We start from the raw sequence: 13,933 nt of genomic DNA, 5'->3' as shown, positions 1-13,933 counted from the left end.
TACCAATGCCACTAAAAGAAATCAAATTCGGTGGGATGTCGGATAAAATCTAGTTCATTGACATCCCTAATTTCAGGCATCGAGTTTTCTTGTTAAAAGTAACCCTAGAGAGCAGGGCTGAAAAGACCACATTCTCATTTACAGTGGCCAAAGTTTGCACAATATGGAAAATATAATGATAACATGCCAATTGAACAAACCCCAACTTTTGAGATGAAAAAACTGAATAACATTATAGAATTTACTCTAATAACATATCCAAAAATATAAACCTGAATAAAATTTTAGACAAGGGGAAACTGGAAAGGAGAATTAGAGAAAACATTAGACATACATTGCTTGGCCAAAAGGTCTAACAAGGAGTAAAAAAAAAGAGAATCACATTCCTCTTTTTCTTTGAGGAAAAGAAAAAGAAACAAACAGGGAAAGTAATCCTACACGAGTAAAGAAGCATAGTGGTAAACCCAATTCTCTCTTATCAAGAAAGTGATACCAAAAAATCTTCATGATATTCATCTGAATTAAGTTCTAAGAGGGTGGCCTTCAAGCTCTAGAAAGGAAAGAAATTGAAAAGTAGTATATGCAAAAGGAAAGAAATAAACATAAAAAGTAATCCTATACGAGTAAAAAAGCGATAGTGGTAAACCCAATTCTCTCTTATCAAGAAAAATATACCAAAAAAATCTTGTCATGATATCTATGTGAATTAAAGTTCTAAGAGGGTGGCCTTCAAGCTCTAGAAAGGAAAGAAATTGAAAAGTAGTTGTTTTTAGCTGGTAATAGACAGAGCAGTAAGTGGCCTATACCTTAGATGCATTGACCTTGCGATGTTTGTAATACATCCACACCTACCACACCCTTTCCCATGAATCTTTCCAACTTGCCTCACATGAATTGACATATCCTTGGGTGTCTATAAATACGTGATAGATTTTTCAAAGGTTCATCATGTTGAGGAGAGAGGGGAAGCCATGGCTCAAATTTCTAACGCATGCGAGGAATGGGGTTTCTTACAGGTAACATTTTGTTCCTAAAAGTTTATTTTCCAAGTCTGATGAAATGGAATCAAACAGATCAGGGAGACCAATATGACCTTTTTTTTTTCTTTTTTCTTTTGAATAGAACCAACATGGCTCATATATATGCCTTGTATTTTTGTGCAAGGTTGCCTGTTCTAATCTTTCAAATACAACCACTATCTCTCGTGTAATTGTTGATAGAAGACCAAGACAATGTGAACGGCCACAACACAAGTTAGAAAACATGGACTGAGGATGTGTTTTGAACGGCCACAACACAAGGAAGTTAGAAAACATGGACTGAGAGGATGTGTTCTTATTGCTGGATGACAATGAATGGCCGTCAAATCCTCTGACTTCAAGTAAGTAATCTCTCTCTCTCTCTCTCTCTATATATATATATATATATATATGGGAAATATTTGCTACTATTGAAGGTAAAGAAATGATGAACTAGAAATCATAGGTGCAAGTTGTATCGACTCAATCTAACCACATAGATATGTTCAGCATGGTTTGTTTGCAAAGTATCAAGCCTTGGATCATGCTTTTTTTTATGTATGTGATCCTTTGAGTTATGAAATTTTGGCACATTGTGGGCCGTTGATTTTTTACCCCTTTAAAAGCCTAATTACTTGTCATAATCACATGATTCAAAACAAGTTTACTACTAAACAAATAACATTTGATCTACAATAATTGGAATTTTTTGAAGAAAATAATGATTCTATTTATTAGTTCCTTACCTCCATTAGTAGCCAATATTTACCCTATATATATATATATATAATGGGTTAGTAGGGGCAAGCGACCTAGCAAATGTTGTGGGACCCCTTTTTGTTTTTTTTTCACATCTAACACCATAGATGTGATCAGCATGTTTTGTTTAGTGGGAAACGGCTTTTGGATTGCCATAATCCACCTCTATACAGATTTTTTTTTTTAGTAACCAAAAAATCAACAAATATGAAGGCATTGATTTTTCTCGACTCATAAAAACATGTTTTTTCAGCGCGAAAAAACATGATTCAAGAGTTTGTTCCTACTAAATAGCATATTGAACACATCTATGAGGTTAGATTGTGTCAAAACAACTGGCATCGTGAGAGATTGTAGGTACAATTGATTGTACCAAATATAAACCATTATATATATATATAGAGAGAGAGAGAGAGTAGGTGCTTGAACATTAGGTACTTGAGATACGTGCTTGATTGGTTTTTTAGGTTTTTTTCATTTTATTTTAAAATTCTGACAGCACAGATGTGATCTATGTACTTGATTTTATAGGGATCAGCTCTTGAAGTGTTCGATTCCGACACATGGGTGGGTTTTTATAAGGTTCGAAAAATCAATGGTTCAAAATCTTTGTAAAATTTCAAGGCTACAAATATCATTTTTTTCATCGAAAACACATGATCCAGGTATGAATTCCTCATAAATCGACCATGTCCAACACATTTATAGGTCAGAACTGCAAAAAAAACACCGGAAGAGCAAACACCTAATGTTCAAGCACCTATGATCTCTCTCTCTCTCTCTCTCTCTCTCTCTCTCTCTCTCTATATATATATATATATATATATATATATATATATACATGAATCACTAGAATATGAGAACTAATGTGTGAACCGCATTTTTCACGAATTTTTTGTTCTTTTCTCTTTAATCTAACCGTACGGATGAGATCTATATGCTTGATTTTATAAGAACCCGCTCTTGAATCATCCGATTTTGATCCATAAACGAGATTTTTTTAAGGCTTTAAAATCAATGGCTCGTAATCTTCATAAATTTTCAAGCATTCAAAAATTGCATTTTTTCATCGAAAATACACGATCCAATAGTTGATTCCTAGCAAATTCACCATGCCAAGCACATCCACATGGTTGGATTTGCAAAAAAAGTGTTGGAAATGCCCATATTTCTAGTTCATATATATATATATATATATATATATATATATATATATATATATATATATATATGCCACTGTCCAGTTGAAAAAATTATAGGTGAGTCATATCTACTCAATCTGACCTCTCTCTCTCTCTCTCTCTCTCTCTCTCTCTCTCTCTCTCTCTCTCTCTCTCTCGTACACACACATTTCAATAATTGCATATATATGTAAAATACATCAATAACTTTTGACTCATGCTCTTGTTCACCACTGAACAGGGAAACCATGAAGGAGTTAAGGGCTGAGATAAAGAAATTGGCAGAAAGATTAACTGAGATAATGGATGAGAATCTTGGTTTAGAGAAGGGCCATCTCAAGAGGGCCTTTAAAGGAGGTGACGAGGATGGAGAGCATCTTCCATTTTTTGGCACCAAAGCAAGTCACTATCCACCATGCCCACGCCCGGACCTAGTCAATGGCCTCCGGGCCCACACCGATGCTGGTGGGGTCATCCTCCTCTTCCAAGATATGGCATTCAGATCCTCAAAGATTGAGAATGGATTGATGTGCAACCTCTAGAGAACTCCATTGTGGTGAACACTGGTGATCAGATTGAAATCATATCCAATGGGAAGTGCACGAATGTGTGGCATAGGGTGATCATCACTAGAAAATGGCAATAGGAGCTCTGTCGCTTCCTTCTACAACCTATCATCCTTAGCTACCATAGCCCCTGCTCCTGGAGCCAAAACAAGTAGACGAACAGGCTGCTCATGTTGTCAATGGCCATACTTTTGAATACCCAAAGTTTGTTTTTGAGGATTATATGCAAGTGTATGCCAAGTAAAAGTTCTCACCGAAAGAGCCCATGTTCCTAGCTGTTGCATCCATATGGAGCTTTCATCTCCTTCCTATGTTTTCCCCTCTTTTTAGGCATGGTTTATGAGTGGGGGATACAAGGATACCTGGGTCTCTCAATGGTTTATAGGGGTTAAGAGCCCTATCTTTGAAGATGCTAGGCTATCAGAAAAGGCCAGTTATTTGAATAAATAAATTGTTTGTAGTTTGGATGCTGTTGGTTGGTCTTGATATCTAGCTCGGCTGCTTGGTTGTGCTTGTACCCAATGGATGCCCTTCAGTATAATTCTTATAATATCAAGCTTGCAATTGGCAATAACATTGCCTCATAAAATTCAAGTTTTCTTATTTTTGTGTTTCCCAATTGGATTCCATCATATTAAAACCATGATTGTTGAATGTGGTGCTGCTGGGAAACATTGAGGGGGCGTTTGTTTCGTGCCCTTTCCTTCCTATGAAAGAGGCTCTATTTCCTAGGAAATAAATGTCCATGAAAAATATGTGGTGGGAGCTACATAATAAATGCAAAAAAAGCAGCTTTCTAATTAAAATACCTCCCCCTATGGGAAAGCACTTTCCCTCCAAAGTAGCCCTTTCAAAGGAAAGAGGCTTCCCTTAGGTGTGTAACAAACGCCCCCTCGAGGTAAGGGAAATAAGCAGTACATATTTGAATCGGATATATATGATCCATAGTACTAGGTCTAGCTACATCAAATTGAGTCGAGAAAGAGAACCAGATTCGTTTACCCAATTGGGTCAGGGTATATTTCTCCCAAGCAAAGTTTGCTTTGGTCCCACCTAAATCCAAACCATAGAGCCGTATGAGCAAACTGCAAACATTGTTCGAGCAATGCCCAACATAAAAAATATTGTAATAATAAATTTTTTGGCTCTAAAACCTTTTGATATATTACAAGCCCCTCATTTTCATTTTATATATTGTTTAACGAATTTTGTGTCAAGTCCATGTCCGCTTTCGTATCTGTGACATAGCGGTAATGTTCTTCTCTACATATCAGTTTGGATTGGGTAAATTTGGGGTTTAGCGAGTCATCTATTTGTCTGTTTTTTTTTTCAGTCCTTTTTTATGTAGGTCCAGTTTAAGGTGATCACTCGTCACTTCTGCCGTGCCTAATTTTTCTGATTAGTTAATTTATTCCCTTCTTATCTTTCAAAAAAAAGAAGTCATTACCTTTAATCACTTGAGTTAAACACATTTAATTCACAAAAATACCTTTCATTCATCTTCACCATCAAGAAAAAGCCAATCATGTTTTCTGTAAGGGTAAAATAGAAAGGTAGATTAGAAATTTCACAAAATAGTTAAAAAGTCTGCTTTTTGATAGGGGTGCACAGTGAGCTGAGCCAACCCGAGTTCGACTCAAACTCGTATAAATGTGTAAATGAGCCAAGCTTGAGCAAGGGTTTGAACCCCATTGAGCAGATCCTAGGCTCGTTAGATGTAAATGAGCGAAGCCTGAGCAAGGGTTTGAACCCCATTGAGCTTGACTAAGCTAGAATAATATGCCAGGTTTAGAATAGATTTAGGACATGTATTTTGTGTTTGAAAAACAAAAAAGAAAGAAAGGGTGTTAGCCCAATGATTAGAGCGTTGCCTTTTAAGCAGGAGGTGCTGGGTTGGAATCCCTCGCCTTTTAAGCAGGAGGTTAGAAAAGTAAATTTAGTAAACCAAGTTTTACTACTCATCCAAACGACCCCTCAGAGTGTTTGAGATTAATTTTGAGGTTTTCTTCTAGTGCCCATGGTATAGCCCTATACTGAGTGTGGATGCTAAACCAGTGGGATGGCCAAGCAACTGTTTTACATAGAAGAAAGCTTCATGATCAAGAATCTCCCAGGATCATTTTCCCTAACAGAGAATTCAGAAAATGAAATGCGGGCAAACTGCAAAACAATGGTAACCGAAGAAGCAAAAAACAATTCCTTGCAAAACATGTGAAAAAAAAAGCCAAAACAGCAATCAAAATCATAATGTTAAGTATTTTGACTTGAGAGGCTTATCTAGGATAACACCTCATAGTCGGCATGACTCATTTGCTTCATTGCTTTCCATAGTCCTCTCAGCAGTCAAATATACAACAATCACTTATTTTTAACTTTTCATGTCCTAATATAGTTGATTGGAAGTTTAGCAGTATTCACATTTTTTGCAAAATCGTCATCTTGTGTTTCTAAAAAAGACAGCAGAAGACAAGACTTAAGAAGTGAATGACCCATTAAGCAAATTGAGTTTTCCGAAAGTGGTGATGGGTTGAAGCACTCGAGTAATAACCTTTTCTCTTCCTGGTGAGTATTTTGAGGATAGAAATTTCTACGGCGTGGCATTTTCTGGATCAACTGTTGAGAAGCCCTGCACCACAATAACATAGAAACAACTCTTTGAGGTCACTGAGAGAAACGAAAATGGGCACATTCAACAAGGATAGAAACTTATTATAAGCCATCGTTATTAATTGACTTAGAAGATAACATGTGACTATTAAGGATAGGGACCTGTAATCTGAGTTAATTTGTTAATTTGCAGTGTCGAGTGAACATGTTGGTTAGTTTACGGTATTGAATGGACAGTCTAAGCCATCTAAGTATACTAAAGATGCAAGATAACTCCTAGCGAAAGCAGAAGGAAGCATGGACCTCTGGAGGATCAAATTTTGCTCCGAGATTGCTAAGTTTTGCATGAGCTTCAGCATAGTCCTCGAAAAATGCATCCTGATCTGCAGCATATTTCTCTGCATATTCCTGTGATGAACAACAGGAGAAGTGAATAGTTCAAGGACCAAACACAGAAAAACAAAGCTCATTCAGGATAATCCAATAAGTGACAAGTTAATAATTAGGTTACCTTGAATCCTGGATCCTCAAACAGAACAGCATCAGTTGGTAAAACCAGTAGGTCTTCACTGTTTTTCTCTTTAACGTCCTGGATGTTTCACACATGAAAGTAAATAAGTATGCCATGATAAAGGGAAAAAGAAAGTTCAAGGGTCGGAAGTTGTATCCTCACCTTGAAGTAGAAATTATCAAACCTCAACCATTCTACAGTCCATGATTGTCCTCCAGGTGCCCCAGGTCCCTCTTTCTGAAAGAAAAGAAAATCTAATGCCAAGTCTGAATATTTCTTGTTGTGCATTCAAAAGACGGAAACGAAAAAAGAGAGAAATGAAGAGATTAGGCAGTAACAATATGCCACCCCATCAGTTAAAAGGAGGTAAGATTGGCCAAAAGAAAAGAAATAGCACTCTTGGTATGGGGAGTACCCCATCCCCGTGCAGCAAGGTCCAGTATACTTAAAGTTCAACCTCAGCAACTGGAACTACCGATTAGTGTCAAAGATTTCATTGAGCACCACACAACGGATAATTTTGAGATTAAATAAAGATGTGTGCACGACAAGCGAGCGAGCGAGAGAGAGAGAGAGAGAGAGAGAGAGAGAGAGAGAGAGAGAGAGAGAGAGATCCTCAAACATAACCAAGATGCTTTATAGGAGCTTATAAATTGGTAAAATTATCTTCAAAATGTGGAAAAGAGACATAAACCCTTAGTTCAAAGTAGCCACGATGACTTCAAATGTGGCCCATGGAAACTGCCCCCTTGATTTGGTGAAATGGGCTACAAATACACAGATATATGGTCCATTAAATTTCCTAATCATTAACCTAAACCCCGAGTCATGCAAATTAATTGAAATATCTTAATGAACAAGGTACACTTAAAATTAAAGGTAATGACCAAAATAACAACACTAAGTGAATGACAGAATACAAGCAACAAGAGCATAACAATTAAGCAACAAGAGCATAACAATTAAAGCATCTCCAACAGGGTAATAACATTATAAATGCTCTAGAAGGTATACCAATGGGTCTCGCATATTTCTAACATATTATTAGTATGGTTATGTGAGTGGATTCTTGCAATTGACAAGCTCCACAAATTAGATATTCTGGGTTTTCCTCAAGAATATTATGTCATTATTGACTACTAGTGCATGCACCAAGTTATCATTCAGTCAGATGTGCACTTGATCAACTTAATATATGACATACTTGATGTTTCTGAAATCAATGCAGTTAACTAGACTCAAGCTCACAAGTGCATGTGTAAATATTAATACATGCATACATAAATATCTTCAGGCAAACACAGACACACGCACACATGATCGGATGTGTGTTTACGGCAAAAATAGATACATCTGCAGTATGATATCACGATATGCATACTTATGCTGTGCACTTGCTTGTACCCATACATATTGTAACTTGTGGGTTTGCATTTTTGTATTGCATAATCCATAGTTCCATACTGCAAGTGACTAGGGCTGTCAATGGGTCGGGTTTGTGTCAGATACTCAACCTGACCTGAACCTGAATAACCAGCATGAAAAAGTTCAGCCCAAAAATTATTCAGCTTGACCCAACACAACCCGAGTAACATGCAGGTTGTGTTAGGGATATGATTTTGCCCAGATATCTCACCTGATCCAGCTACCATCACTAGCTTGAATGTTATCTTAGCCTACCATCACTAGGAAGATTCTTCACCAAAAGTCAAGTGCTTCAAGGATGCATCAACTCATGGCAATGGAACATGGATTAGGAAAAGCCTGGTCACACCTAGACTTTATGCATGACACTAATAGAAAAAATGCCACCATATTATGTCAAGGCCATTACTAATTTGTCTTACGAGTAGTTCAATAAGACTAACAAGGACAAGTTCTTATCAGAAACCCTCTGTCCCTCCAGAAAATTGAATGTTTTCAATAAAAGTAAAAGGAAATTTTGTCTATTGACAGGAAGGCAAAGTGGAAAACTACCACATAAGGACAAGTCATTTCCTTGTATGTCACTCTCCTCCTATGAACAAGACAATAGGACACCCATCTATTGACTGAATGCTAAATATCGTATTTTTTCATGGAGCCCACTGCATTGCGATAAAGGAAAAAAACAAAAGGAAATAATTGTTTTTTCGTTTTCATGAAAACCATAATGTCCATCAATAACCTACTTTAGCCTATCCTATAATTTTTTAAGTGTTAAACAATTTAGAAGGAGAAATCTTTGCTAGCTAAAGATTGTTCTCTAGTTGCAAATATAGAGCAATAAGAAGAACAATCGGCTCCCTCAGTACACACAAAGGTCCACATAAATGCTAGACAAGCTTTAAGAATGCATGCTTGATGCTGCAAAATGTGTTCATCATGCCTAATGAATGTCCAGACTTTGATGTCAATGCAGACCTATGTCACCTGGGTATGGGTATGGGTGCGGGTATGGGCACGACATGGATATATATATATTGACACAGGTCTAGTTCCAATCTGGGTCAGCTTTGACACAAGTCAGATTCAGACCTAGGTTGAAACAGATCCAGATCTGGTCTGAATAAGACTTGGGTTTGGACTTTGACACAGGTCTAGTTCTGATCTGGGTAAGCTTTGACACAGGTCTGATTCAAACCTAAGTTGAAACTGATCCAGATCTGGTCTGGCCTAGGTCTGAATAAGACTTGTCCATTTAGACCTGATTTTAACCAGGTCTTATCATAAGACCTAGTTTATGCCAGGTGTTATGAAAGACATTAGAAAAAAGAAAAAAAAAAGAAAAAACATGAGAGAGAAAGAGAGAAACAGACCCGAATCCGGATGTGGCCCAGGTCTGAATAAGACTTGGGTTCATTCAGACCTTATCATAACACCTGATTTGCACCAAGTGTCATGAGAGACAATAGATAGATAGATAGATATAGAGAGAGAGAGTTGTCCTGACCAGACAGGTACTCCGCTGCCAGTGAAGGAGGAGGAGCATGATCTCTCCCTCCAACAATGACAGAAGAAGAGGAAGCTAGGTACGCATCACCCTCCTCATCCTCTCTCTCTCCACTACTTTCTTCCTCCGTTTCTTTTTCTCCTTCTCTCTCTCTCTCTTGCCCTCCTTTGTTCCTTCTTCTTCTTCCCTCTCTCTGGTTTCATTTCACCCTCTCTCCTATCTCTCAATTCCCCTGCTCGTCTTTTCCCACCCCCCACCCCTCTCGTTTCCCCCTATCCCTATTTCCCTCTCTCTCTAGTTTTTCCTCTCGTTTTCCAAACCAGAGAAAGGGGGAAGAGGGGAACCGAGAGAGGAGAGAAAACGAGAGAGAAGGGGGAAGACGAGGGTTTCGGGAGAAAGACCAGAGAGAGAGAGAGTCGAGGGTTTCGGGAGGGGGGCAGAATTTATTTTATTTTTTTGAGTTTTGGATCTGAATTAGACCCAACCGGCCCGACCCAGTGCAGGACCTGAACCGCTGAGTACCCGCACTGCGTCCGGTACCCGTACCCATATCGACACAGGTACGGCAGCCCAAATGGCATGCCGCGGTTACATAGATGCAGACAGGAAATTGCAGAACAAGTGGCAGATGGTCATCACATTAATTTTTCTCTATAAATATGATGACCCTAAGGGACTTGTAGCGCACTTTCATGTTGTATTTTATGTTGTTGATTAGATGAAGGCACATCAAACTGACACAATTCAATTTTCCTGTTCTATGGCACTAAAGGATCTAATCTAAGAATGGACATCGCAACTCAAATCACAATATTGAAGCAGTGGTTATTGTTACCTTTATATCTGCATAAGATAAAAGATTGACTATCAGACCAACTAAGCCCACATGAGTCTTATTAGTGGATCAAGAATCTAACAATCTCAAGCTGATCTGTAGGTCCTTGCTGTCACATTGGGTCAGTGTGATTCAATTGTTTCATTTTTATTGATTCACCTGCTTCATAATTGATTACCATGAAGACTGCATTTAGAATAGACATGAAATGCTATTGCAAGTAGGGGAAACATATCATCTCAGTTTGAGTGGTGGAGCAGAATTATATAAACAGGTTATCAAAGAGATAAAAAAGAATACAGCAAGAAAGAATCCAATTTTCATACATCTTACTACTTCAGAAAGAGAGATAGCTCCACATGTTGTGGAGGATATCTGGATCATTCTGATTCATTCATATGGTCATTCTAACAGACACATGCAAGCATCATCATAAAAGAAAATACAAATATGACCTTATAAGGAGAAAAGGGCATGTACTCACGGTATACTTGGTTCCTGGCTTTCCCCAGCCACTACGTTCTGGTCGAGCCCGTCCCAAGGTGTGGGCACCAGACAATGCAACAATTTCCTACAGAAGGGTGCATGTTAATGAGAAGCAAATTAAAAGATAATGTTCAATACAATATGCAGTTTTCAGTTGCAGATATAAAGATAACCTTATCACTGAGACCCATCCGATAAAAAACATCACGTAGATGATCTGCAGGTGAAGGAGGCCCAGCATCTACACATAGAAAAAGAAACTCTAGTCTTTACATATAAAATCAAATAATAACAGCTTCAACCGGTTCTTATGAACAAAATTTCTTGACATGGCAAACATTTGTGGAAAGACAACTTTAACTCAATAAATAGCAGAACATTAAATATGAAAATCTTCTCAAAAAAAACATGGGAAAGTTTGTTTTCCTTGCCATCCTCATGCTTAGTTCAGTGAAAAACAAAAGAAAGCTAAATCTATCAAGCATATAAAAAACAGGATCATGAAGGAATTAATTGGTAATCAATTTACTCCTTATAGATTTCTTACAGGAAAAAAAAATTGCATCCCAGCTCCAACTGTATCATGAAACTTTAGTTTATTTCATATCATACAAGCTACGAAGCACATCCTATGCAAACGGTGTGTAGTGGCAATTCAAGAAGCAAAATTTAGTTGCAAAGCCAGCTGGTATGTGGAAATCAACCAAGACCATCGAGAGTCAGAATTTTCAACTAACATCTACAAGCTAATAAGAAAGAAACACGACCAATTGTGCACTAACTTGGAAGCCTTCCCTCCTCTGGACATTGCTCAGGACTTGTAACATCTACTCTCCCATACTTCATGGGGATCTTGGGACCTCCGGCGTCCTAAAAGATAGAAAAAAAAAGGAAAAAAAAAATGATATCTGAAATGATTGCAACAGAGAAAAATGTTCAAATAAACCAAAAATGTGAAGTAGAAGGGAGGACCTCAATAGCTGTGGCACTGGCCAATTGAAACAAGTCTGCATATGTCACACCCGAATACTTGTCCTTGATTGGTTGAAGCAGCTTCAAAGCATTCACCAAGCCTAGCACAAACAAAGTCATAAGGTGGTTGGGCATAACAACAACACTTATTCGAAACACGATACATTCAGAGAAGCATATCTACCAGCATTGGCACCATGTTTCAGTTCTATTTCAAATCTTAAACTTCCATTAGCTCCGCCACGTAGTGGCCATTCCTCAATGTTCTTGTTGTAGGTACCTGCATCGTGCCATCCAAGTCGAACCTACATTTTCCGAAATCTGTCATAAGACACTTCGAACCTTTACTTGGTTATATTAATTCTTCAGGTTCACTCTTCCAAACTCACAAAACTTGGAAACATGACAGATAGAGCATGCACCCGAACTCTTATCCCCATGACAATCGTAACGCATTAGTGAGTGCACTAAAATCTTTACTTTGAAAATTGAAATTTCTTGCCCCTAAAATAAGCATTCAAAATTGATATATCTCCAAGCCCTCAATGTCTCAATGAGCATTAAGATCCGCGAGAGGGGAAAAAATAAAAGCATGAACGAACAAGAGGGAAAAGAAAGAGTAGTTCAACAACAACAAAAATCGAATAACAAAATCCACATTCACCCAAAAGGAGTCAGCAGAATTCTCTGAGGAACTCACAGCACGATGATGGTGATCACTATCAACTCACCGCCCGGGACTTCAAAATCGATATTAATAAAAGAAACCACGAAAATTCACACATTTCTACGAAGAAACTCTCCGCACAATCATCTATATCAACAAGCGCCTCGATCACATTCCCAAACAAAACCGGAAGAGAAAGGGTATTAAAATATAAAAAATATATATAACTGAAAAGGAATACCAGAATCGGGTGGCAGTAAGTGGTCTTCAAAAGAAGCTTGATGTCCTCCCTGGCCTTCCTCAACTGATCGGGGACCGACGCGAAGCTTCCCCCTGGCGCGCCGCTGCCATTGCTCGTAGAGTGAACCGCCCGCACGCCGATGATCTTCGATCGCGCAGGAAAAGCCGAATCAGAACAGGTTAACCGAAAACAAAACCCAAGATCAACAGAAGCAGAGAACAAAGAATAAGAAGAGGAAGAAGCGAGCGATGATAGTGGCAAGGACAGAACGCACCGGGAAGAGAGCAGAAGACGGTGGTTTGGGGAGAGGAAGCGGAGGGAAGAGGGATCGCTCGGCGGCCGTCGGGAGGAGGCGCGCTGCAAAGCGAGCAGCGAGGAGACGCCCCGCCATTTCTTTCTTTCCTTCGTTTCTCCAATCAAGAGAGAGGGAAACGAAAACGGAGAGCGTGCGCGCGCTGTTTGCAGTGCGACGAGCAGCCGCGGCTACCCTCTTCTCATTTTCCAGAGAGCCCTATTAGACCAAACCACTCGTCGAATTCTCAGTAACCAACCAACGGGGGGCTCCGCTTGTGTGGCAGGGGCAGTTAGTGCACGTCACCTTGCGTTGAGACGTTGCAAGTTCGAATCCCGTATGGTATAGTTGTATAACCGGTAAAAGAAAAAAATCGGAGTTGAATGGTGAGAAGCTTAAGCTATACCCAGTCTGTATCAAAATTAGAATATATACAAAGGGCCTAGTCGGTGAACTAGGGATGCAAAAGGTTCGAATTTGGAACAGCTAAACAGATAAGGATTTTGATTGGAATCGAATCCAGAACAACCAAAAATTGCAAAACCTCCATCCTGAATCCGATCCATTTGCATCCCGACTAGTTCCCTCGCTCAGGTTAGGAAACCTGCCTTGGAAAGCCCAAAACAGGCGAACCTAACACACATATATACACAAAGAGAGAGTGTGTGTGGATCTTCCAACACAGCAAATAAAAACAGACACATGGTTGCGCATAGGGGTGGCAATTCGGTCGGGTTGGCGGGTTGGCGGGTCAGCATACCTCAACCCGAACCCGACCCGTTTATTAAACGGGTCGGTTGTGGCAAACACGAACCCAACCCATTTAATAAACGGGTAACCCGACACGACCCACCAACCCATTTAA

At 38.9% G+C, this 13,933-nt stretch overlaps 1 protein-coding gene and 1 pseudogene across 5 annotated transcripts; one reads left to right on the top strand and one right to left on the bottom strand.

Moving 5' to 3' along the window:
- The first annotated feature begins 1,285 nt into the window (after positions 1–1,285).
- On the top strand, positions 1,286–4,076 carry LOC149838277 (1-aminocyclopropane-1-carboxylate oxidase pseudogene; annotated as a pseudogene). Its single transcript, XR_016431949.1, has 3 exons — positions 1,286–1,381; positions 2,310–2,443; positions 3,201–4,076. The product of XR_016431949.1 is annotated as a 1-aminocyclopropane-1-carboxylate oxidase pseudogene (transcript).
- LOC149838276 (putative L-ascorbate peroxidase 6, chloroplastic/mitochondrial) lies at positions 3,129–13,266 on the bottom strand. Of its 4 annotated transcripts, XR_016431948.1 has the most exons (13): positions 13,051–13,266; positions 12,777–12,920; positions 12,053–12,173; positions 11,869–11,969; positions 11,679–11,766; positions 11,070–11,137; positions 10,895–10,981; positions 6,806–6,880; positions 6,644–6,721; positions 6,436–6,540; positions 6,074–6,151; positions 5,015–5,057; positions 3,129–3,522 (listed from the first exon to the last, which is right to left on the bottom strand). XR_016431948.1 is itself a non-coding variant. In XM_090006493.1 (12 exons), the coding sequence occupies exons 1-11, from the start codon at positions 13,165–13,167 to the stop codon at positions 6,113–6,115; spliced, it is 1,023 nt and encodes a 340-aa protein (XP_089862619.1). In that variant the 5' UTR covers positions 13,168–13,266; the 3' UTR covers positions 4,922–5,057; positions 6,074–6,112. The 4 variants fall into 4 exon arrangements, 3 of the variants coding, with proteins under 3 accessions (XP_089862619.1, XP_089862618.1, XP_089862617.1); XM_090006493.1 differs by lacking the exon at positions 3,129–3,522 and having other exon boundaries at positions 4,922–5,057; XM_090006492.1 differs by lacking the exons at positions 3,129–3,522; positions 5,015–5,057 and adding an exon at positions 5,835–5,972.
- Between the last annotated feature and the right edge of the window lie 667 nt (positions 13,267–13,933).

Source organism: Nuphar pumila, chromosome 5 (genome assembly GCF_984573655.1).
Source record: "Nuphar pumila chromosome 5, dmNupPumi1.hap1.1, whole genome shotgun sequence".
In the NCBI taxonomy this organism is placed as follows: domain Eukaryota; kingdom Viridiplantae; phylum Streptophyta; class Magnoliopsida; order Nymphaeales; family Nymphaeaceae; genus Nuphar; species Nuphar pumila.
The sequence above is the reverse complement of the archived record's forward strand: the minus strand, read 5'-3'. Positions and strand labels throughout refer to the sequence as shown.

Bases quoted from the DNA above. Each gene is read 5' to 3' on its own strand.
- LOC149838276 (XM_090006493.1), bottom strand. From the start codon at position 13,167: ATGGCGGGGCGTCTCCTCGCTGCTCGCTTTGCAGCGCGCCTCCTCCCG. The intron at 12,174-12,776 runs GTATTCCTTTTC...CGGAAAATGTAG, and splicing joins CTTACTGCCACCCGATTCTG to GTTCGACTTGGATGGCACGA. The intron at 6,152-6,435 runs GTCCATGCTTCC...ATTGTGGTGCAG, and splicing joins CAAAATTTGATCCTCCAGAG to GGCTTCTCAACAGTTGATCC.